This window comes from Carcharodon carcharias, chromosome 1 (genome assembly GCF_017639515.1).
Source record: "Carcharodon carcharias isolate sCarCar2 chromosome 1, sCarCar2.pri, whole genome shotgun sequence".
Classification (NCBI taxonomy): Eukaryota; Metazoa; Chordata; class Chondrichthyes; order Lamniformes; family Lamnidae; genus Carcharodon; species Carcharodon carcharias.
Genome location: NC_054467.1, coordinates 263,645,849 through 263,669,295, shown reverse-complemented (window position 1 = coordinate 263,669,295; position 23,447 = coordinate 263,645,849). Strand labels below are relative to the sequence as shown.

The following is a 23,447-nucleotide window of genomic DNA, read 5'->3' as shown; positions in this document are numbered from 1 at the left end:
CTCGCCCACTCACGCACACTCTCAAGGGCAAATCCCATGTTTGGAAATATAGAACCTGTATTTTTACTGCTGGCTTTTTCTCATGGCAGAATTATGATAATCGGCCGGATTTCAAGGTCAGTGACACAGCAGCAGCGCTCATTGCTGACGTTTAATCAAACCTACATTACACGATCCCCTTAGAGAGAATTTCAGATTACCTCTCGGTTGGTTTCAGCGAGGCTCAGTAGCACTGTGTAATAATTTTACAAAAGTAAGCATATTTTTTAAAAGTGCAATGATGGTTGATCATTGAATGAGGATAAATCATTTTAAAAGTGATATTAAAAAGTAAAATCAATGACTTTTTAACTTAATGTCAGACTTTTTAATCTTTCAATGCATATCACTTTAAATTTAAAGTTTTCATGTTAACATTTTAATAAGATCCATCTGACTTGTTTAAAAAGTAATTTACATTAAAACAATGAAAAGGTTTGATTAATCTGACTTACATGTTTTAAGATTAATGTTTTAAAAAATCATTCACTTGAATCCATTTTAACAGTTGAAACATCTTTAATGTGGGCGCCCTCATGTATTTGCAAAAAGAATGCAAATCCCTTAATGCCTGGAAATTCACCAATGCTCCTTAAACAGCACTTTCCAAACCCACAACCATTACCATTTAGAGAGACAAGGGCAGCGGATATATGGGAACACCACCTCCTGGAAGTTCCCCTCCAAGCCACTTGTCATCCAGACTTGGAAATATACCGTCGTTCTTTCACCTCCGCTGAGCCAAAATCCTGGAACTCCCTTCCTACACCACGTGGACTACAGCCATTCAAGATGACAGCTCACCACCACCTTCTCCAGGGTAATTAGGGATGGGCAATAAATGCTGGCCCAGTCAGTGAAGCCCACATCCCGTGAATGAATTTTTAAAAAAAATACAGGTCTGATACTTTTAGGTGTGAATTAGTTGGCAGTTAGCTTAAATTCAAGCTTGTTCCCCTACCTGTCGAATAAATCTAAAGCTTGGCAACAAATTTGCATGACCTTGGGAATATCATTGATTGGCCCACCACAACTTCAGATTTGCATCTGGTGCATGTTGCACTCCAGAAGTTTTGCTGTAGCTCTGATATTTGTTAATGGCAAATCGTCGACATGGAAGCAGAGTCTTGGAATATTTTTAAGGCAGGGTTAGGTAGATTGTTGATATCGGGGGTCGGGGGGGGGGTGATGTGGGGAGGTTATCAGGGGTAGGTGGGAATGTGGAGTTGAGGTTAAAATCAGATCAGCCATGATACTGAATGGCGGAGCAGGCTCAAGGTGCTGACTGGCCTACCCCTCCTAATTCGTATGTTTGTATGTCTCTGTTACTGATGCTGCATAATCTGGGTCATTGTCCTTCCTTTGCTCGCCCTCACCCTGAAAATCACAGTGGCTGGTGGCAGCACTAAGTGTTCAGTGTTGGCCAGCATCTGGATATCATTAACTTGGATGGAACTCTTTTGGGGTCTGGCTAAATGTTGGTTGCCCACCAATGTCCTGTGCATCATTGTCTGTGTTTCAAATTCTTTTCCTTTGCCTCATTCAGGAAAGATATAAGTGCTCCAGTGACCAGTGCTGGTGCTCGGAGTGCTTCAGAAACTGCTCCTCCTTCAGCTGATATAAGTAAGCAACTGCTCTGAGAAAAATTTATAACATCTTTTAATTGTGTAAATGTGATAGTTTCCTAGGAGGGTGGTTTGATACTTCAAAAGTTATTTTTATATTCAGTTCAGATTGACCAGATGTAAACCTCTAGTAAGAGTCGTACTTAAGATTGAGTTTGATGCAACTTCAACCTAGTGGAAGGTGGGATTGAATCCACCATGCAGTAATTCCCATTATCTAGCACCAGTTAACTCTGCACTCAATCTTGAGTTTGTAAGACTGGCAGATACGGGATATGAAACTTATCATTGTGTTAGTCTTCTGGAGCAGAGTAAAGTGAGTTTGAGTAAGCATTGAGCACTCCTGGTTTTAACAAAACATAGCTGATTGTTGTTACTGAGCTAATCCTTAACCATATCAGTCCCTTACTGCTGATGGACTGCTTTCCCAATTGAATTTATCTCATTATCTTAAGCCACAGATTACACATGCATACGGTTGTAACAATGTAGGATCAGGTTTTTATTGAAATGCCATGTTTCACAGTTCCAGTATGAGTGCCCCAATGCAGTAATTTGCTCACACTTAAATACCATCTTTTACTTTGATCATTATATTTTATGCATATTATCAGTGAAGTAACGACACACACCGGTGGTACTATCACAAAATGATACAGCGTAGGAGGAAGCCGTTGGTGACCTGTCATGTCTGCGCTGGCTATCCGAAGGATCAGTTTGCCTAGCGCCACTCATTGGCTTTCTCCCCATAACTGTGCACATTCTTCGTTTTCAGATAATCAATTCCCTCCTGAATGCCTCGATTGAACCTGCCTCTGCGATACCCTCGGCCAATACATTCCAGGTCCCAACCATTGGCTGCTTGAAAATGTTTTTCTGTCTCCATTGCTTCTCTTGCCAGTCACCTTAAATCTGTGCACTCTTGTTCTCAATCCTCCCATAAACAGGAATATTTTTTTCCCTATCTACTTCTGCCCAGATACCTCATGATTTTGAATACCTCAATCAAATCTCCTCTCAGCATTCTCTTAATGAAAACAACCTCTCCAATCTATCCATGTTACTGAAGTTCTTCATCCCTAGAACCAAATCTATTAGAATTCTTTGAGGAAGTAACGGGTAGGTTAGACAAAGGAGAGCCAATGGATGTTATCTACTTAGACTTCCAGAAGGCCTTTGACAAGGTGCTGCACAGGAGGCAGCTCAGTAAGATAAGAGCCCATGGTGTAAGAGGCAAGGTACTAGCATGGATAGAAGATTGGCTGTCTGGCAGGAGGCAGAGAGTGGGGATAAGGAGGTCCTTCTCAGCATTGCGGCCGATGACTAGTGGTGTTCCACAGGGGTCAGTGTTGGGACCACAACTTTTCACTTTATACATCAGTGATCTAGATGAAGGAACTGAGGGCATCCTGGCTAAGTTTGCAGATGATACAAATATAGGTGGAGGGACAGGTAGTATTCAGGAGGCGGGGAGGCTGCAGAAGGATTTGGACAGGTTAGGAGAATGAGCAAAGAAGTGGCAGATGGAATACAAGGTGGGGAAGTGTGAGGTCATGCACTTTGGTAGGAAGAATAGAGGCATAGACTATTTTCTAAATGTGGAGAGAATTCAGAAATCTGGAGTGCAAAGGGACTTGGGAGTCCTGGTCCAGGATTCTCTTAAGGTTAACTTGCAGGTTGAGTCGGTAGTTAGGAAGGCAAATGCAATGTTGGCATTTATTTCGAGAGGACTGGAATATAAAAGCAGGGATGTGCTCTGGTCAGACCACATTTGGAATATTGTGAGCAATTTTGGGTCCCGTATCTCAGGAAGGATGTGCTGGCCCTGGAGAGGGTCCAGAGGAGGTTCACGAGAATGATCCCAGGAATGAAAGGCTTAACATATGAGGAACATTTGAGGACTCTGGGTCTATACTCGATGGAGTTTAGAAGGATGAGGGGGGGGATCTGATTGAAACTTACAGAATACTGAAAGATAAAAACAAAAAAACTGCGGATGCTGGAAATCCAAAACAAAAACAGAATTACCTGGAAAAACTCAGCAGGTCTGGCAGCATCGGCGGAGAAGAAAAGAGTTGACGTTTCGAGTCCTCATGTCCTCATGAGGACTCGAAACGTCAACTCTTTTCTTCTCTGCCGATGCTGCCAGACCTGCTGCGTTTTTCCAGGTAATTCTGTTTTTGTTTTAGAATGCTGAAAGGCCTGGATAGAGTGGACATGGGGAAGATGTTTCCATTAGTAGGAGAGACTAGGACCCAAGGGCACAGCCTCAGAGTAAAGGGAAGACCTTTTAGAACAGAGATGAGGAGAAACTTCTTTAGCCAGAGAGTGGTGAATCTATGGAATTCATTGCCACAGAAGGCTGTGGAGGCCAGGTCATTGAATGTATTTAAGTCCGAGATAGGTTCTTGATTGGTAAGGGGATCAAAGGTTACGGGGAGAAGGCGGGAGAATGGGGTTGAGAAACTTATCAGCCATGATTGAATGGCGGAGCAGACTCGATGGGCTAAATGGCCTAATTTCTGCTCCTATGTCATTCTCATTGCAATCTTGAATACCTTTGCATCTTTTCTAAAGTGTGGCATGCAGAACTGGATGACAGTCCAGTTGAGGCTGAACTAGTATTCTACAGAGATTTAACATAACCTTTTACTTTCGTGCTCTATGCCTCTGTTAATATAGCCTAGGATGCAGTATACTTAATTAAATGCTCTCTTAACCTGTCCTGCTACTGTTCAATGACTTATGCACATAAACACCAGGTCCCTCTGCTCTTGCACCTACTTTAAAATTGTACTCTTCAGTCTCTCCACGTTCTTTCTACCAAAATGAATGAATTCACGCTTGACTTTCACCTGCCAATTGTCTGCCCATTCCACCAACTTGCCTATGTCCTTTTGAAGTTCTGCAGTATCCTCCTCACTGTTCACAATGCTGTCAAGCTTTGTGTCATCTACAAATTTTGAAATTGTGCCTGTCCACCAAGGTCTAGGTCAGGAAGAGCAAGGCCCCTAACAGTGATCCCTGGGGAATTCCACTACAAATCTTCCCCTAGTCCAAAAAGCATCCACTAAGCATTTCTCTCTCTTTCCTGTCACTCAGCCAAATTTGTATCCATGTTGGTACTGTCCTTTTTATTCCATGAGCTATAACTTTGCTCATAAGTCTGTTGTGCAACACTGTATCCAATGCCTTTTGGAAGTCCATGTACACCACATCAATGGCACTCACAGAATCTCTCAGTGCAGAAGAGGTCCTTTGGCCCATCGAATCTGCACCGACATGTGAAAAACACCTGACCTACCTACCTAATCCCATTTACCAGCACTTCGCCCATAGCCTTGAATGTTGTGATGTGCTAAGTGCTCATGCAGGTACTTTTCAAAGCATTGTCCTCATCAGCCCACTGTTACATTTTCAAAAAAACTCCCAAGTTAGCTAAACACAATTTTCCCTTAAATCATTGCTGACTTTCTTTCATTAACCCACATTCGCCCAAGAGGCTATTAATTTTGTACTGAATTGTCGTTTGTAGAAGCTTCCCGCCACTGAGGTTAAGCTGACTGGCCTGTAGTTGCTGGGCTTATGTTTATACCCTTTTTTTTGCAGAAGAGTGTAAAATTGGCAATTCTCCAGTCCTCTGGCACCACCCCTAAAGAAGACTGGAAAATTATGGCCAGTGCCTTCACAATTTTCCATCCTCAGTATCCTTGGATACATCTTAATAATATATAAAACAAAAACAGAATTACCTGGAAAAACTCAGCAGGTCTGGCAGCATCGGCGGAGAAGAAAAGAGTTGACGTTTCGAGTCCTCGTGACCCTTCGACAGTTCTGTCGAAGGGTCATGAGGACTCGAAACGTCAACTGTTTTCTTCTCCGCCGATGCTGCCAGACCTGCTGAGTTTTTCCAGGTAATTCTGTTTTTGTTTTGGATTTCCAGCATCCGCAGTTTTTTTGTTTTTATCTTAATAATATATGCCCACTTAATTGCAGTGAAACTAAGGTACATAGTTTAACTAATTAATTGTAGTGAGACAAAGCAGCTAAAATACAATGTTGTCCTCAATCTCTTCCAATTAAACCATTAGCTTGGTTATGTTGTCTCAATTAGCTTGACATCATTTCTCATAGGCATTTTCCAGATCATTGCAGACAATGCAGAGTCCTTTCTTTCAGACATCATCCTCTTTATCTGCCCATGCCCTGCACTCCCCACACTTGGCTTACCAACATATTCAACAGCAAGCTTCACTGGAGCATTATTAGACACTCGCTACTAGCTCGTTTTATCATAGCGGATGAATTACTTCCTTGCCACAATCATGAGCTTTAACTGGTTATGCCAAGAGTTTTTGGAAAATGGCATATCATTTTAAATTTATCATATAAACGCTGTACTGGAGAGTTGCAGAATGTCTCTTTTAAAGCCTGTGCTCTATGCCTTTGTTTAGTTTAACTGTTTTCAGCTTTTTGATCCCTCGTAATCTGTTTCAGAAATTGCAGGAGGCGATGGTACTGCTGTGGAGAAGGCAGATTCTGAGGTAAGCATCTCTCACGTTATAGCTGCTGAATAGGAAAATATTGTACCTTTCTAGTTTTGCGTTTGGAAAATTGAATAAACCATATCATCATCATCTTGAATTCTCTGCCTAAAGGCAGTCCCTTGGTGATTATTTGCTGAACCATGGCAAAGTGCAGCCAGACAGGTAGGACGAGGAGGTAAGCCCCGAGTCTAACTCAGCTGGAAGAGGGGTCAAACCCCATGCTCCAAGCTAATTGATATTCCTGGATTTGCTGTATTTAGGCAACCATCCAGGATAATGTCCCATATCAACATTACGAACAGGGAATTCACTCCTCTGGTTTGCAGAGATCTAACTCGTTTTCTGAATACATCTCTCCCAGAATACCTCTAATTGTTCTTTCAATCAGTGAAGCTGCATCATTGACTTTCTCTACCTTCAACTATTTTGGAGACAACATAAAAATATAGAAACATAGGAAATAGGAGCAGGAGTAGGTCATTCAGCCCTCTGAGTCTGCTCCACTATTCAATATGATCATGGCTAATCCTCTATTTCAATGCCATACCCCTTGATGCCTTTAGAGCCCAGAAACCTGTTTCCTTTTTAAACATATTCAATGACTTGGCCTCCACAGACTTGTGGTACAGAATTCCATTGGTTCACCAACCCGAGTGAAGAAGTTTCTCTTCATCTTAGTCATTCATGTTCTACCCCGTATCCTGAGACTGTGACCCCTTATTCTAGCCAGAAAAAATATCATCCCTGCATCCATTCTTTTTTGTTTATTCATGGCATGTGGGCTTCGCTAGCTGGGCCAGCATTTATTGCCCATCCCTAGTTGCCCTTGAGAATGTGGCGGTGAGTTGCCTTCTTGAACCGCTGCAGTCCATGTGGTGTAGGTATACCCGCCATTCTGTTAGGAAGGGAGTTCCAGGATTTTGACCCACTGACAGTGAAGGAACAGCGATATATTTCCAAGTCAGGATGGTGAGTGACTTGGAGGGGAACTTCCAGGTGGTGGTGTCCCTATTTGCTGTCCTTATCCTCCTATATGGTGGTGGTCATGGGTTTGGAAGGTGCTGTTTAAGGAGCCTTGGTGAATTCCTGCAGTGTATCTTGTAGATGGAACACACACTGCTGCTACTGTGTGTCAGTGGTGGAAGGAGTGCATGTTTGTGGATGTGGTGCCAATCAAGTGGGCAGCTTTGTCCAGGATGGTGTCAAGCTTCTTGAGTGTTGTGGGAGCTGCACTCCTCCAGGCAAGTGGGGAGTTTCCATCACACTCCTGACTTGTGCCTTGTAGATAGTGGACAGGCTTTGGGGAGTTAGGAGGTGAGTTACTCACCGCAGGATTTCTAGCCTCTGACCTGCTCTTGTAGCCACAGTATTTATATGGCTAATCCAGTTCAGTCTCTGGCCAATGGTAACCCCCAGGATGTTGATAGTGGGGGATTCAGTGATGGTAATGCCATTGAACTTCAAGGGGTGATGGTCAGATTTGCTCTTGTTGGAGATGGCTATTGCCTGGCACTTGTGGGGCGTGAATTCTACTTGCCACATGTCAGCCAAGCCTGGATATTGTCCAGGTCTTGCTGCATTTGGACTTGGACTGCTTCGGCGTCTGAGGAAGTTAAGGATAGCATCAAATTGAAAGAAAAAAAACATATAATATGGCAAAGATTAGTGGTAAGGTAGAGGATTGGGAAAGTTTTAACAACCAACAGAAGATGACAAAAAAAAATAGAGGGAGAAAATAAACTTTGAGGGTGAACTAGTAAGTAATAGAAAAACAGACAGTAAGAGCTTCCTTGAATATATAAAAAGGAAGAGAGGCCAAAGTGAACATAGACCCCTTAGAGATTGAGGCTGAGAAAACAAGAATGGGGAACCAGGAAATGGCAGAGGAGTTGGATAAATACTTTGCACCAGTCTCAAACTAGTGTCCCCAACTTAAATAAGGGCAATTACAGAGGTATGAAGAAAGAGTTGTCTAAAGTGGGCTGGGAAATAGACTAAGGGGAAGGTCAGTGGATGAACAGTGGCAGTCATTAAGCAGATATTTCATAACACTTGCAAAAATGTATCCCAGTCAAAAAGGACTCGATGAGAAGCATGAACCACCCGTGGTTAACAGAGTCGCCAAGGAGAATATCCAGTCAAAAACTAAGGCATACAAAGCGGCGAAAATTAGTGATAGGCCAGAGGATTGGGAATTTTTTAGGAACCAGCAACGGATGACTAAAAAGCTAATATAGAGGGATAAAATTGATTACGAAAGTAAATTTGGAAGAAGTCTAAAAACAGCAAGAGCTTTCACGGGTATGTAAAAGGGAAAGAGAGTAGCTAAAGTGAATGTAGGACCCTCTGATGATGCAACAAGAGAATTAATAACGTGGAACAGGGAAATTGCAGATAATTTAAATCAATATTTTGCATCGGTCTTTACGGTGGAGGTCACTATAAACATCCCAAAGATATCAGATAAGCAAGGAACTAATGGGAGGGAAGATCTTGTAACAGTCTCTATCATGAGGGACAAAGTATTTGACAAACTAATGGGACTAGAGGCAGACAAGTCACCAGGACCTGATGGTCTGCATTCAAGGGTTTTAAAGGAAGTGGCTGCAGAGATGGTGGAGGCATTGGTCGAAATATTCCAGAACTCACTGGATTCTGGGAGGGTTCCAGTGGATTAGAAAACCGCTAATGTGATACCCCTGTTCAAGAAGGGAGGGAGACATAAAGCAGGAAACTATAGGCCGGTCAGCCTTACGTATGTCATTGGGAAAATGCTAGAGTCCATTATTAAGGAAGAAATAGGACATTTAGAAAAGCATAACGCAATCAGAGTCCATATGGTTTTGCGAAAGGGAAATTATGTTTGACAAATTTGCTAGAGTTCTTTGAGGATGTAACAAGCTGAGTTGGTAAAGGGGGAACTGGTAGATGTAGTGTATTTGGATTTCCAGAAGGCATTCGATAAGGTGCCACATAAAAGATTATTATTGCACAGGTTAGGAGTTCATGGTATTGGGGCTAATGTATTAGCATGGATTGATAATTGGTTAACACACACAAGACAGAGTCGGGATTAATGGGTCTTTTTCAGGTTGGAAAGTAACTAGTGGAGTGCCACGAGGATCAGTCCGAGGGCCTCGATTATTTACTAGCTATAATTAATGACTTGGAGGAGGGGGCAGAGTTCAGTGTAACCAAATTTGCTGACAGTACAAAAATAGGTGGGAGCATATGTAGTGGTGACATGAGGAATCTGAAAGGGGATATAGACAGATTGAGTGAGTGGGCAAAAACATGCAGATGGAGTTTAATGTAGGAATGTGAGCTCATGCACTTTGATAGGTAAAATCAAAAGGCAGACTCTTATTTAAATGGAGAGAGGCTCCAAAAAAGCACAACACAGAGGGATCTGGGTGTTCTTCTGCATGAAACACAAGAAGTTAGCATGCAGGTACAGTAAGGAATTAAGAAGGCAAGTGGAATTTTGGCCTGTATTGCTGGGGGAATCGGAGTTTAAAAATAGGGAAGTCTTGTTACAACTGTATAGTGTGTTGGTGTGGCCGCACCTGGAGCACTGTGCACAGTTTTGGCCCCCATATTTAAGAAAGGATATACTGGCATTGGAGGCAGTTCAAAAGAGATTCACTAGGCTGATTCCTGGGATGAAGCAATTGACTCTTCAAGAAAGGTTAAACAGGTTAGGCCTTTATTCATTAGTGTGTAAGGCAATGAGGGGTGATCTCACTGAAATGTACAAGATTCTGAGGGGGCTTGACAGGGTAGACGTTGAGAAGATGTTTCCACTAGTGGGGGAATCTTGAACTAGGGGACATAGCTACAGTACCCTGGGATGTAGGTGATCGGGCCTTTGGGATTTATTGGCTTTCAGTCCCATTAATTTCTCCACTATTTTTTAGTAATAATAATTGCCTTCAATTACTCCTGCTTACTCTAGACCCTTGGTTCTCTAGTACTTCTGGAAGCTATTTGTGTCTTCCTCTCTGAAGACAGAACTAAAGTCATTGTTTAATTGCTCTGCCATTTCCTTGTTTTCTATTATAAATTCTCCTGTTTCAGACTGATAGGGACCAACATTTATCTTCACTAATCTTTTTCTTTTTACATACATACAGAAGCTTTTACAGTCTGCTTTAATGTTCCTTGCAAGTTTACTCTCATACTCTATTTTTCTCGTCTTAAACAGTCTCTTGATCCTCCTTTGCTGAGTTCTAAACTACTCCCAATCTTCAGGCCTGCTACTTTTTCTGGCAATAAAGTTTAGGCTATAGCGAAGGCATGGCCGCCAATCCTGAGGCAAAAGAAATTTGAAGCACAAGATGTCAGATTTGGAGAGATGAAGAGATTTTTAAAATATTCATTTACAGGATGTGGGCGTTGCTGGCTAGGCCAGCATTTATTGCCTATCCCTAATTGCCCTTGAAGGTGGTGTATGGCTAGAGGAGGTGATAGATGGGGAGGAGCAATGTCATGGGGTGCTTTGAGGATGAAACAATTGAAGACCTACTGACAAGTGCTGACAGAGAAGTGGTTGGTGTCCAGCCTTTTAGTTTAGCTAGGTACAGAACTGAGGAAGAGTCCAGGAGGGGAAATAAAGTGCAAACGAGAAAAAAAAAAGTTGCCTTAAAAAGGCAAGTGAAGAATTTGAGAAACAGCAAGTAGCTGATGTCTTGGCAGCTTCAATGCTGTCTGAAGGTGTGATCATCACTTTAACTCCCTGTTAAATGCCATTCAACACGATGTGCACATTCTATTTTTGTTTTAAAACTCTATCTTGCGTGGTGTTAACAGTAAATCTCTTTGAACTTAAATGTGATATCTGTGATTTCCCCACCCCTAATCATGCCCTTGTTATAGACTGGTTAACTTTGAGCTTTTTCATTTCCTTTTCAGAATGTTGGCTTGAATGTAAAAGGTAGAGTTATTCGAATTAATAATCTTCCAGCCAGAGGTTACAAAGAAGATGACCTGAAAAGGCTGGCAAAGCCCTTTGGACAAGTGTTGAATGTGGTTGTTACGTTCTCCAGAAACCAGGTGGGTACTGTTCTCAGGGTTCATAACTTTGTTCAGGTGGCTGTTATTTTCTTCAGCTGTTCCTAGTCACGTCCTTTTGTTTCTGTTTTGATTTAATTGATTCTGCTATGGCCAGTGCTCTTATTTTCTCTTTGTTTCTCCCCTTAACCTCATTTTGGTTTCTCTAACTTTGTTGATAAAATGAAGTTTGTTTGTTGTTAGAAAAAGTATTAATAAATGAGTACTGCCAGGTCTTTCTGCTTCAAATTGAATGTCAGTGGTGAGGGTGCTGCGGGGGAAGGGGGTCAAAAGAAAGTTCAGTGAGATGAATGCTGAGCTGCACAGGCATGTTATCTTGAGAGTTTTTTTTACAGAATATATTAATGACTTGGATGAAGGAATGAAGAGATATGTATCCAAATTTGCAAATGACAACATATTAGCAGGCACAGTAAGTTGTGAAAATGGGGGCAGGAAGCTACAAAGGGACAGATAGAGAAAATAATTGAGTAGACAAAACTGTGAAAGGTGTATTGGCCTTAGGTGACAAAGATTCACTGGAATAGTACAAGGAATGAAAGGGTTAATTGTGAGGACTGATCGTATAATGGCCGCTTGTTTTACATTGAGTTTAGATGGTTGAGGGGTGATTCAACCAAAATGTTTAACCTGATAAAGGCAATTGTTAGTGGATATAGAAAGTAATTATAGATATGTAGAAGCAGTTTGAAGGGGTGATTTAAGAGTATCGTACAACAAGCATATGACACAGTACCAAAGTAAGTTTGTGTGTGTGTTTTCTCTGCTATATAAAGATTGTGGTACGTTAAATAGGGCTGGTATATAAACAAGTTAAGTATTTCTCTGTTACTTTTCTGTTACATTCTACCTTCAGTTTCCCCATCCTTAAAGCATTTTATTTTAATTTTAAGGCATACTTAGAAATGGCCTGCGCAAAAGCAGCAGAGAAAATGGTGGAGTTTTACAGCCTTTCCACAATCAAGCTGAAAGGAAATGCAATTAGCATGCAAGTACTACATCAGTACGTGGATCTGAGTGACATGGTAAGAGATACTAAAAGCAATGAAGGCGCTTGTTAGATCATGTACCTGGGTTAAAATTGGAGATTCAGAGCTCTTGATATAATATAATAATGTTCCAAATGGACCATGTAACTGTTGTTATCATTACTGAGCTTCATGAAGATGTTGATGATTTAATAATTAAGCTTTTGGGGGGGGGCGAAAATGATCACAAATAGAGTATGAGGCTGAATAAAATGTTGAATGAGAAGTGGGAATAAGGCTGTAATCTCAACGTGATGGGATGTTGAATGCAGTCTCATGTCGGTTTGTGCTTAGACCTGAATGTCCAAGTTAATTGTAAACTTGTGCATTTCTAGACTGAATGCAGCGAATAGCCGAGCAAGATGCAATTAAAAGATTTACAGAAGAATTTAATTAATGCATTTGGACAGGGAAATTACTTTGATTTTAGTAATAAAATTAATGGATGTTAGTTGGAAAATGTTGAGATTAGGAATATATAATGAATGAAATTGTAATTGCATGGAGATGGACAAAGACTTTCACTTTTTTGGTACAGACAGTATGAGAAAGCAGATTGGTGTTACACCAAAAATGGCAAAATACATGACTACAGAAAACATGCTCAGACCAAACTTGGGAGTACATTGTTCAATTTGGTCTCTGTGAAGCAAAAAGGAACATAGCTGTGGTGATGAGGATGCAAATGGTAACACATACATGCCAATGTAAGAGGGACAACCAGAATAATCTACAGTTCTGGTGGGAGAAAATCTCAGACTCTGGTCATGAAAACGGAGATAATAGTGTTGGAATCCTAGTCAATGATGGAAGTTGATATATTTATTCATGCACTAGCGGGATTAGTTATAACAGATTCTCAGAATGTGCTTCCAGAGCACTGGCAAAAACCTTACAATCCCACATAATGATGGAATTTTATTTAGTCATTTGAGATAAATTGGTGGCCCTGGCTGTGAGGAAGAGGGAGAAGTTCAAGTATTGTGGGTTAGAGAGGGGAGGATGTTTTTTTTAAATTATTCATTTGTGGGATGTGAGCGTTATTGGCAATGCCAGCATTGCTCACCCCTAATTGCCCTTGAGAAGGTGATATAGGTACTATTAGGGAAGAATTTTGACCCACCAACAGTGAAAGAACAGTGGTATAGTTCCACGTTAGAGGGGCACTCAGTCTAGACTGGTCCAACAAAATGGGCTGATAGCGAATTGACAGCTTGTTTTACACTGCCAGTTTACTATTCCATTCAAGTTACAGGAAAAGAAAATTTTGTGTGGTGTATCCAGTAAAGGTCTAGCACCACTGGTGTCAACCAATTTAGTGGGATTTAGTGGTGTAGTGGTAATGTCACTGGACTAGTAATCCAGAGGCCCAGGATAATGCTCTGGGAGTGTGGGTTCAATATCAAGAAAAAAAGAATTTCATCCCCCAGTACTTACAATAGAGAGGGGATAAAAGGGAGCAGAAACTTAAATATTTTTATGAAAACTATTAAATGAACTAACACTTTTTCAAGGCTTGAGGCCTTGCCGCACTGACTGTAATTTGGTCAGGGTTACTAACACTCAGTTCTTTTTCTGTCTTCTCCAGGAGGTTATATTTAAGGATATAATTGAAGAATCTGGGTTTAAACCAGATGTAAGTATCTTGCTACTTATATTTTCAGAATGGAGAGACTAATGATTGATGACTGTTCTGTTAACTTGCTCATTGTGGGGGAATTGGTGAATTGATTTCTGATCCATACTGAGTAAGTAATCATGGAATATGTGGTGATGAGAATGGCTCGGACCATGGGAGGCAAGAAAATAAAGCAGGCAGATTCTGTATCTGATTGCTATTCTGTAACAGTACCTGGGAAAGAGAGATTGGGATTGGCTGTGACACCTTCTACGGAAGAACAGTCTAGTACCAATCACTGTTTGGCTTTGCACATGAAGATGGCCAGAAAGTTGCTGGAGTCAGTGGAGCTGCCCTGACAGCAGGAGAGTAAAGGACACTGTATGCTTGAGTTATTAAGTTACGAAACCTCTTGCATTTCATTATATTAAATTCCTGATGCAAGATGTATTGTGACTGCACAGTGTGGCTCATCACTTCTTGATTGTCTACCTCGTTTTATTTACTTGGTTTCTTTTCATGCAGGCCGGGTGTACTATATATGACCATTTTGTTCACATAAGCAATCTACCTGAGGACGGCTATACAGAAGTTGACATCCTGTGTGTTGCTTTTCGATTTGGAAGGGTGAAGGATTCCATGTTCTTGAAGCCACACAACAAGGTAAACACCTCTGCAGCTGCAATTGTTTCTTTTAAAATCCTCCTTGGGGCCTGGGGAGTTGATAAAGTCAGAAGTGCTTCTTAGGGCTTTGTAAAGGCTTATTGATGAATTGATCCCACTGTGGAAGGCTGACTCATCTAATCCTAAACCAGGAAATTCTGCAGCAGCCCAGCAAGGGTGCTGTTGATCAGCTGGCCTGTTGTGATCTCTGTAGAGGCCAATCACTTTTAAAGAGAAACTCAAAGCTCCTGTTAACAGCTGAAAAAATAACACGTCAGGACCTTATGCTGTAAATAAAAACAAAATACTGCAGATGCTGGAAATCTGAAACAAAAATAGCTGGGAAAACGCAGCAGGTCTGACAGCATCTTGGAGAGGAAGACAGAGTTAATGTTTCGAGTCCATATGACTCTTTGTCAGACTCTGATGGAGTCATACGGACTCGAAGTGTTAACTGTGTTCCTCTCCACAGATGCTGTCAGACCTGCTGAGTTTTTACAGCTATTTATGTTTCTGTTTTTTGTTCCTATGCTGTAAAACTTTTTACTGTAACAAGTGACAAAAACTATTGACCAAACAATATTTTCTTTTGTAGGCAACTTTTGCTCTAAACTATAAAATAGACATTCCTTTTTACTTACCACACCTCGCAGTCTCCATGGAATTAGTTCTTTTTTCAAGCATTCACAGGTGCTCCCAGCTTCCAGTGGCTTTCTTCTTTTTTACTTTCCCAGCCGTGTAACCTCTAATCCCAGAGCTATCTCTCACTGAGGGTTGTACTGCAGATGACTTCTAGCTTCAAGCTAAGCAAGTCTTCCAGCCTCCTTCACTTCCTTACTAGTCGGTTGTTCAATCTGAGCGTTCTACGTGGTGAATGATAAGAGTCCGCATTTTTTGCAAAGAGTGCAGAGTTCCCTGGATGATGAAAGCAATAGAGATTAAGGTAAAGGAGAAAAGGTGAATTTATGACACGTCAGGTGGGTAATACAACCCAGCACCCATGCTGAAAATAAAAGGTTAAGAGAAGTGGAAATGCAAATAAGAGAAGCAAAGAGAGAGTATGAAAAGAGACTGGCAGCTAAAAAGTAAAAGGCTGGTAAAAGGAGGAGTGGGCTGATTAGTGACCAACAAGGGGATTTACTTATGGAGGCAAGTTCATAGCTGAGGTGTTAAATGAATGCTTTTCATCTATCATTACCATGGAAGAAGAAGCTGCCCAGGTTATGTTAAAGGAGGAGATAATTCGTACACTTGAGAGATTTAAAATTGATGAGGCATTTGATAGGTTGTCTATAATTAAAATTGATAAGGCACCAGGATGCATCCGAGGATACTGAGGGAAGTAAGAGTGAAGATTGTGAAGCACTGGTCATAATTTTCCAACCTTCCTTGCACTTGGGTGATACCAGGGCACTGGCGAATTGGGATGTTGTGCCCTTGTTTAAAAAGTGGTAAAAAGATAAACCCAGAAATTAAAGGCTGGTCAGTTTAAGTTTGGTGGGGAAGCTTCTGGAAACAGTAATTTGGGACAAAATTAATAGTTACATGGACAAATGCAGGTTAATTAATGAAAGCTAGCATAGATTTGTTCAGGGCAAATCATGTTTAACTTGCGCTAATAAAGGGTAATGCTGTTGCTGTGGTGTACATGGATTTCTGAAAGTGCCGCCAAACAGACTTGTGAGCAGAGACAGTTCATTGGACAGTGACAACATGGATACAAAATTGACTGAGTGACAGTAGTGGTTAATAGATGTTTTTCAGACTGGAGGAAGTGGAGTTCCCTTGCTCTCTCTGATATGTGGGTAATAGTCTAGACCTTGGTGTATAGAGTGCAATTTCAAAATTTGCGGATGCTAGGAAACTTGCTAATTGTGAGATGGTGTAAGAACTTCAAAAGGACATAGATAAGTTGTTGGAATTGGTGGACAAGTGGCAGATGAAATTCAATGCAGAGAAGTGTGAAGTGATTCATTTTGATAGGAAGAACACTAACAGCCAATATAAAATAAAAAATACAATTCTAAAGGGGGTACAAGAGCAGAGGGACCTGGGTGTATATCTCCATATGTCATTGAAGATGGCAAGACAGATTCAGAGCATGGTTCATAAAGCAGACAGGTTTCTAGGCTTTATTAATAGGGTCATAGAGTACAAAAGCAAGTAAGTTATGTTAAACTTTTCTAGAACATTGGTTCGGCCTCACCTGGAATATTGTATCCAGTTCTGGGTGCCACACTTTAGGAAAGATGTGAAGACATTAGGATGCAGAAAAGATTTACGAGAGTGGCTCCAGAGATGAGGAACTTCAGTTAAACAGATTAGAGAAGTTGGGACTGTTCTCCTTGGAGGATAGAAGGTTGAGAGGAGATTTGATAGAGGTGTTCAAAATCGTGAGGGATCTGGACAGAGTGAATAGGGAGAAACTGTTCCCACTGTTGGAAGGATTGAGAACAAGAGGGCACAGACTTACGGTAATTGGCAAAAGCCACAATGGAGACATTAGAAGCTTTATCATGTAGCAAGCAGTGAGGATCTGGAATCCGCTGGTAGAGGTAGGTTCGATCGAGACATTCAAGAGGAAATTGGATTATTATTATTTAGATGTGCAGGGTTATGGGGAGAGAAGGAGAGGGAATGGCATTGCTTATTCAGAGAGCCAGCACAGACAAGACAAGCCTAATGGACTCCTTCCATGCTGTAACAATCTGCGTGGCTGGTTCTATCTCTTGCTGTCTACTTCTCAGTTGACTACAGACTACATGAGACAAAACTGCAGTTTCTGTCTGTATGTGATATTCCTAGGCTTGTTGTAAAGGACCAACCAGGTTAAGTAGGAGGCTCGGGATAGGAGGTTATTTGCTCTCTGTACTTTTGAGGATTGGTTGGGGTTGCAGAGGCATCCTGTTATATTGTGATGATTAAATATCACAGGAAATGAAATGTTCTGCAATCTGGCATTCAACTTTACTAATGGCCTTTGCTGTCATGCCTGTTTTATTACCCATCAAACAGGCTAAAAGTGTGCTAGAAACTTACTCATCTTTGAAATGTTTGCATCCAATTCTGTAGCTGCAAGCAAATTATTAGAGCTCTCCTGATGGATTCGTTTGGAAAGAATCTGCACAGTATTGAATTGATCCATACAGACTAAGGATCCTAGATTCGATGCGTCGTTTGTGCTGTAGTGACTGATCAGGTTGCTAAAGTTGCCCTCCATACGCCTAGTCTAAGGAGGAAAAAATCAGTCCGGGTTTCCTGTGACAATATTAGAAATTCAGGTGCCTTTAAGAATAAACCTTGACAAGCTTCAGAGTGAATTGAGAGCAGGTGATGCTCATTGAACCCTCTACTTAAGAGCTAGGTTTTTCCCAGTAAGGGGGTTTTTAAACGGACAGGGAAAGGGTCCAGAAGGGAAGAGTGAAACTAGTATTTATACTGAACTATAGTTTAATAATGAAATAGTTGTGATTCACACAGTGTCTTCTGCCTGATTCCATAAATGGATATCCACCTATTAGACATCCTGCTCCTAATCTCTATCCAGTAGTCAGTGCTGAGAAGTGTGCTGGTTGGGCCCAGCTGTCCTGCCCTCAGTTCAGGCCAACAGTGATCGTGTCTGAGGGTCCCATGGTGCTACACTTCAGTGTAAATTGAGATTTTGGACTTGAGATAAAATCTGAATTGTTTCTGGTCAGAATGTGCTATCAGTTGACTCCGTTTAACCCTGTTTTGTGCTGTGATTGCTGCAGGTCCTTCTACAGCTGGAGAGTGGAAATGCTGCTACATCCATGTGCAGCTTTTTCAGAGAAATTCCTCATGACTTCCATGGAAAAACTCTGGAATTCTCTTTGTCTCCAAAGGCAGGAGCACAGTCAGGGGTAAGTGATCAGTGGGTTTGCCACATCTAGTTAATAGAGATTTAAACAGCGCTGCTTAATTATATTCTTTCAGAACTTGATAAAGTACAAGGGATTGATGACTGGTGGGAATCTATAATAGAATTAATCACATGTGGATTCTGAATGGTGTGAGCTTGATGGGCTGAATGACCTTTTCTCACTCCAGAGTCTTAACTCCTGAGTATGTGTATATGTGCGAGGAGTTGCTGTTCCAGGTAGTTTTGATGAAGAGTCACTTCAAATCTCCAAGTCATTCTATGTATGCATTTATCTGGTGTACTCGGTGTCTAGTTATGAGAAAGTGTATCTCATGAAAACTGTATCCAAGCTAAAAGCCTGCCGATGGCAAACCCCTTATGTAGTGATTTCTCATGTAGCCTGAAACCTGTTGAGCTGCATTTTTTAAACACTGGATCAGTGATTAGGCAAGCACCTGATGATGTTGCATTTATTTTGGGACAAAGTAAATTGGATATTACTGCTGACATGAGGAATCAGTGGAGTAGCCCAGTAGGATGATGGTCTCGAAGGAAGAATTTGTCTCTAATTCTTGAGGAAATATCAAATCCCTAAGAGTCAAGAGATTATTCTGACTCCTCCTGCAAAAATGGATTCGGCGAGTTATAAACTAAACACTTCCCTTATGAGCCTGTGAAGGCTGACCTCTTGATCCTGCCGTACATATAGCTTTCCATTTCTATACCATTGCAGTCACAGCCAGTAAGACGTCTCTGACGCATTTAACCTTTTATCTTCCTTACAGCTTGATTTCACCAGCGACAGTCCAGCTGGGTTTCGCTTTGATGCTCCACCGGCTCCACAGCTCCGATTGAATGACCCTCAAAGAAATCCTCTGCAGGGTCCCAATTCACAGCCGAATGTAGAACCTAGCTCAGGGAATGGAGCACAGTCAGTCAGTAAGGAGCCAAATCCCTGGTGGGGACGCTCTAGACAATCAATACAATTCATGCCACTTCCCCGTGCTAAGCCAATTCCTCAGACTGTGTCAGCGGTTTCAGAGAAGTCCACGTTTGAGACTATATTGTCCGGCACAAGGGCAAAATGGTCATCTGACCTCCTTCACTGGGCCGGTGGACCCCTGAAGGGTTCCCTCGATGACAGAAATTGCTGGAAGCCCATGACCTATCGAGAGACGCCACTGGAATGCCACATTCTCTTACCCTTGGCGTTCCGTCTTCCACTGAGTCTGCAGCACCAGAACCGTCTCCGATTCCATGTTGGCACTCCTAATATCCCAGCTGTTGCTGCTCCTGAGGTCGATCAGCCGATATTTAAGCTGCTCGTCTCAAAGGGCGTGGTCTCCTCCAAGCAGGAGCTTGACAAGTCATTAGGGGTGATAGAAGCATCTCGTTCCATCCAATCGAGGGTGACTGAAACTGTGAGCCCTCTCATCTTAGCTGCCCAGGAGTTTGAGCTGAATAAACTGAAGGGTGATTTTGAATCCCTCTCTCGTGATCAGCTCAAGGAGAAGTTGCTCTCCACGATCACTGCATGTCGTCTGGCAGTAGTTTTAGCTGGGCAGACCCACACTTTCCTCTCCGAATTGAGGTCTGATAGGCTGTTACGGGCAACTGGCATGGAAAAAATTGCTCCCAGGCCTTTGGATTTTCCCAACCTATCCACCGCAGATTTGTTAGGTCCTCATTTTCTGGATGATCTGACATGTCGCTTGCTGGCAGCGAAGCAAAAGCAACACGACCCGGCGGCCGCAAAGGAGTTAAATTCGTTCATGACAATGCCGCAGAAAAGGAAAGCGCCGCCCAAAGGCGCGTGGCCCCGATTTGCAGCCCGTGGTAAGCCCCCTCCTTCTCCACTTCCAGCTAAAGGTATTGAAGAGATAACTTGTGTATATTTCCTGACTTCAGGCACTCTGAGTTCCTTTTGATTCTCTCTTCTTAGTCCCTTCCTAAAAGAAACACCTCCAGACAGATGGACAACTCTCAGTTTATAAGGCTAAAGAACTGAAAGTTAATGGAAAAGGTAGCTCTCCTTGGTACCATGATCACTGACAGCTGCTTGCTTGAGGGATCCTGGCTTGATGCTTTCATACTCAAAAGACTTGACCCAGCAAGTACGGACACCCCAAGATGGGCATTTGTAGGGTCCCTTCGGACAACACTTCTGTTCAATGTAGATTTTTTTAGTTTCTGGCTATGGGATGGCATTCTCTCTTCAGGAGTAAATATCTGTCAGTGATGGCACCTTGTAGAGTTACCTAATGTGCTGTTCACCCTAAAGTAAAATGAACATAATCTCACGGGCATCAATTTATCAACCAAAATGGCTGTAGCTGCAGTTGGGGTATGGATTCTGATCTTCGATCTTTTTGGATTTATTTTGGAAGTTGAGAGTGGCTTCATCTCTAGCTTTCTCCCATCAGTGATTCATCAGCAGGGCATCAAAAAATAAAAAGAGCCTAACTTCAGTTTCTCTGAAGGCTGTCCTTATTCCAAAGCTGCCATAGGAGAAAGGCACATTCCTATTTTGTATGCCTGGTCCCTGGAGCTGGAATTCCATTGAACAGAGATCAGTTACTGTTGTGCAATTAACTCCTTAAAACCTACTCACCTGTCATAATCTCTCTCCTTGGCCCATTGTTAATTTTTGTTTGATTATGCCCCTGTGAAGCGCAGGGCCATTTTCCTTACAGTAGGGGCACTTGATAAATACAAGTCCAAAAGATGACTGGTACTAATTTATCGATGAGGTATGGTAAATCACTTGGCAACATTGCTAAGTGTCCATTAATTTTAGCCCATTCTAGGGGTTTGTTCTCATGCGAGGTAAAACTAGCTCAATCCTGGAATGAAACAGCTTTGAGGGAGGCCATTTGCTCCATTGTGCCTTTGTTGGCTCATTGGTAGAGCTATCCAATTAATCCAACTTCCTTGCTCTTCCCCCAAAGCTCTTATTTTTCCTTTCAAGTATGTAAGCCATACGTTTCAACAACTAGCAGATCGTATCAAGCAGCATGCCCCTTCGGCTGTTCACACTAGGCAGAGTACTCAACCAGCTTGGGCTGACAAAATTCAGAACATAATGTTCATTGTTAGATGTGATTCTGTAATTGAACAGCACTTGAAGAATCCTGAGCGTGCTTAAGCATTACACTAACAACAAATGAAAGGTTATCAGTCATGCTCGTAATGTGGCTACCGAGGCTTGCTAGAAGCTACATATATGCAGGGTCCTGTCCTCTGCAGGCAAAAGGAACATCCAAGCATTGTGCCTTTTGAATTAAAGAAAAGCATGGGGGGCAATAGTTCCCTGGTGCATTCTCCATGCAAACCCCTCAACCAATTACTTCCCTTTTCTCATGCAGTATTATTTGCTGCTCCCTTGAAATTTAGCATTCTTGCATCCGTCCTGGTGAGTGCAAGATGAAAAGCTTAGCATGTCTTTTCTCAGAAATACTTCAAGTATTTATTCAGTTCCTTTTGAAAGTTACTATTGAATCGGCTTCCACCGCACTTTCAGACAGTACCTTCCAGATCAAAATTGCTCGCTATGTTTAAGCAACCATGTGTTCCCTGATTGCCAATTGCCTTAAACTATTGACTTCTCTGACCCTTCTAGTGGAAGGAGATGTAGCATTTGACAACCCTCCAATTCCATCTCCAGTTTTTGTTAGTTCTTCCACAATCTCATTCCCAAGCGCCTCTACTCTTCTGAGTTGATACCATTCATGTATGAGGAAGTCTATTTTCGCAGAATCTCACAGTGCAGAAGAGGCCCTATGGCCCATTGAGTCTGCACCGACACGTCAGAAACACCTGACCTACCTACCTAATCCCATTTACCAGCACTTGGCCCATAGCCTTGAATGTAATGATGTACCAAGTGCTCATTTTTAAGGATGTGAGGCAACCTGCCTCCAGCACCCTCCCAGGCAGCACATTCCAGACCGTCACCACTCTCTAGGTAAAAAAAGTTTTTCCTCACATCCCCCCTAAACCTCCTGCCCCTCACCTTGAACTTATGTCCCCTTGTGACTGACCCTTCAACTAAGGGGAACAACTGCTCCCTATCCACCTTGTCCATGCCCCTCTTAATCTTGTACACCTTGAACAGGTCGCCCCTCAGTCTTCTCTGCTCCAACAAAAACAACCCAAGTCTATTCAATCTCTCTTCATAACTTAAATGTTTCATCCCAGGCATCACTGTGGTGAATCTCCTCTGCTCCCTCTCCGTGCAATCACATCCTTCCTATAATGTGGCAACCAGAACAGCACACAGTACTCCAGCTGTAGCCTCATCAAGGTTCTATACAACATGACCTCCCTACTTTTATAATCTATGCCTCAATTAATAAAGGCAAGTGTCCCATATGCCTTTTTCAACACCCCACCAACATGCCCCTCTGCCTTCAGAGATCTATGGACACACACGCCAAGATCCCTTTGTTCTTCAGAACTTCTTAGTGTCATGCTGTTCATTGAATACTTCCTTATCAAGTTACTCCTTCCAAAGTGTATCACCTCACACTTTTCAGGGTTAAATTCCATCTGCCACTTATCTGCCCATTTGACCATCCCATCTATATCTTCGTGTAGCCCAAGACACTGAACCTTACTGTTAACCACCCGGCCAATCTTTGTGTCATCCGCAAACTTACTAACCCTACCCCCCACATGGTCATCTATGTCGTTTATATAAATGACAAATAATAGGGGACCCAGCACAGATCCCTGTGGTACACCACTGGACACGGGCTTCCAGTCACTAAAGCATCCTTCTGTCATCACCCGCTGTCTCCTACAACTAAGCCAATTTTGAATCCACCTTATCAAATTACCCTGTATCCCATGTGCATTTGCCTTCTGTATAAGTCTCCCATGTGGGACCTTGTCAAAGGCTTTGCTGAAATCCATATAAACTACATCATCAACACTACCCTCATCTACACACCTGGTCACCTCCTCAAAAAATTCATT

At 42.1% G+C, this 23,447-nt stretch overlaps 1 protein-coding gene across 1 annotated transcript in view; it reads left to right on the top strand.

The window, feature by feature from the left end:
• znf638 (zinc finger protein 638) overlaps positions 1-23,447 on the top strand; it is a 157,063-nt gene that overhangs the window by 84,535 nt on the left and 49,081 nt on the right. The window contains exons 13-19 of the mRNA XM_041183996.1: positions 1,586-1,662; positions 6,162-6,208; positions 11,123-11,263; positions 12,175-12,306; positions 13,898-13,945; positions 14,453-14,590; positions 18,343-18,471. Of these exons, the coding sequence (XP_041039930.1) occupies positions 1,586-1,662; positions 6,162-6,208; positions 11,123-11,263; positions 12,175-12,306; positions 13,898-13,945; positions 14,453-14,590; positions 18,343-18,471 (712 nt within the window). The remainder of the gene's footprint in view (positions 1-1,585; positions 1,663-6,161; positions 6,209-11,122; positions 11,264-12,174; positions 12,307-13,897; positions 13,946-14,452; positions 14,591-18,342; positions 18,472-23,447) is intronic.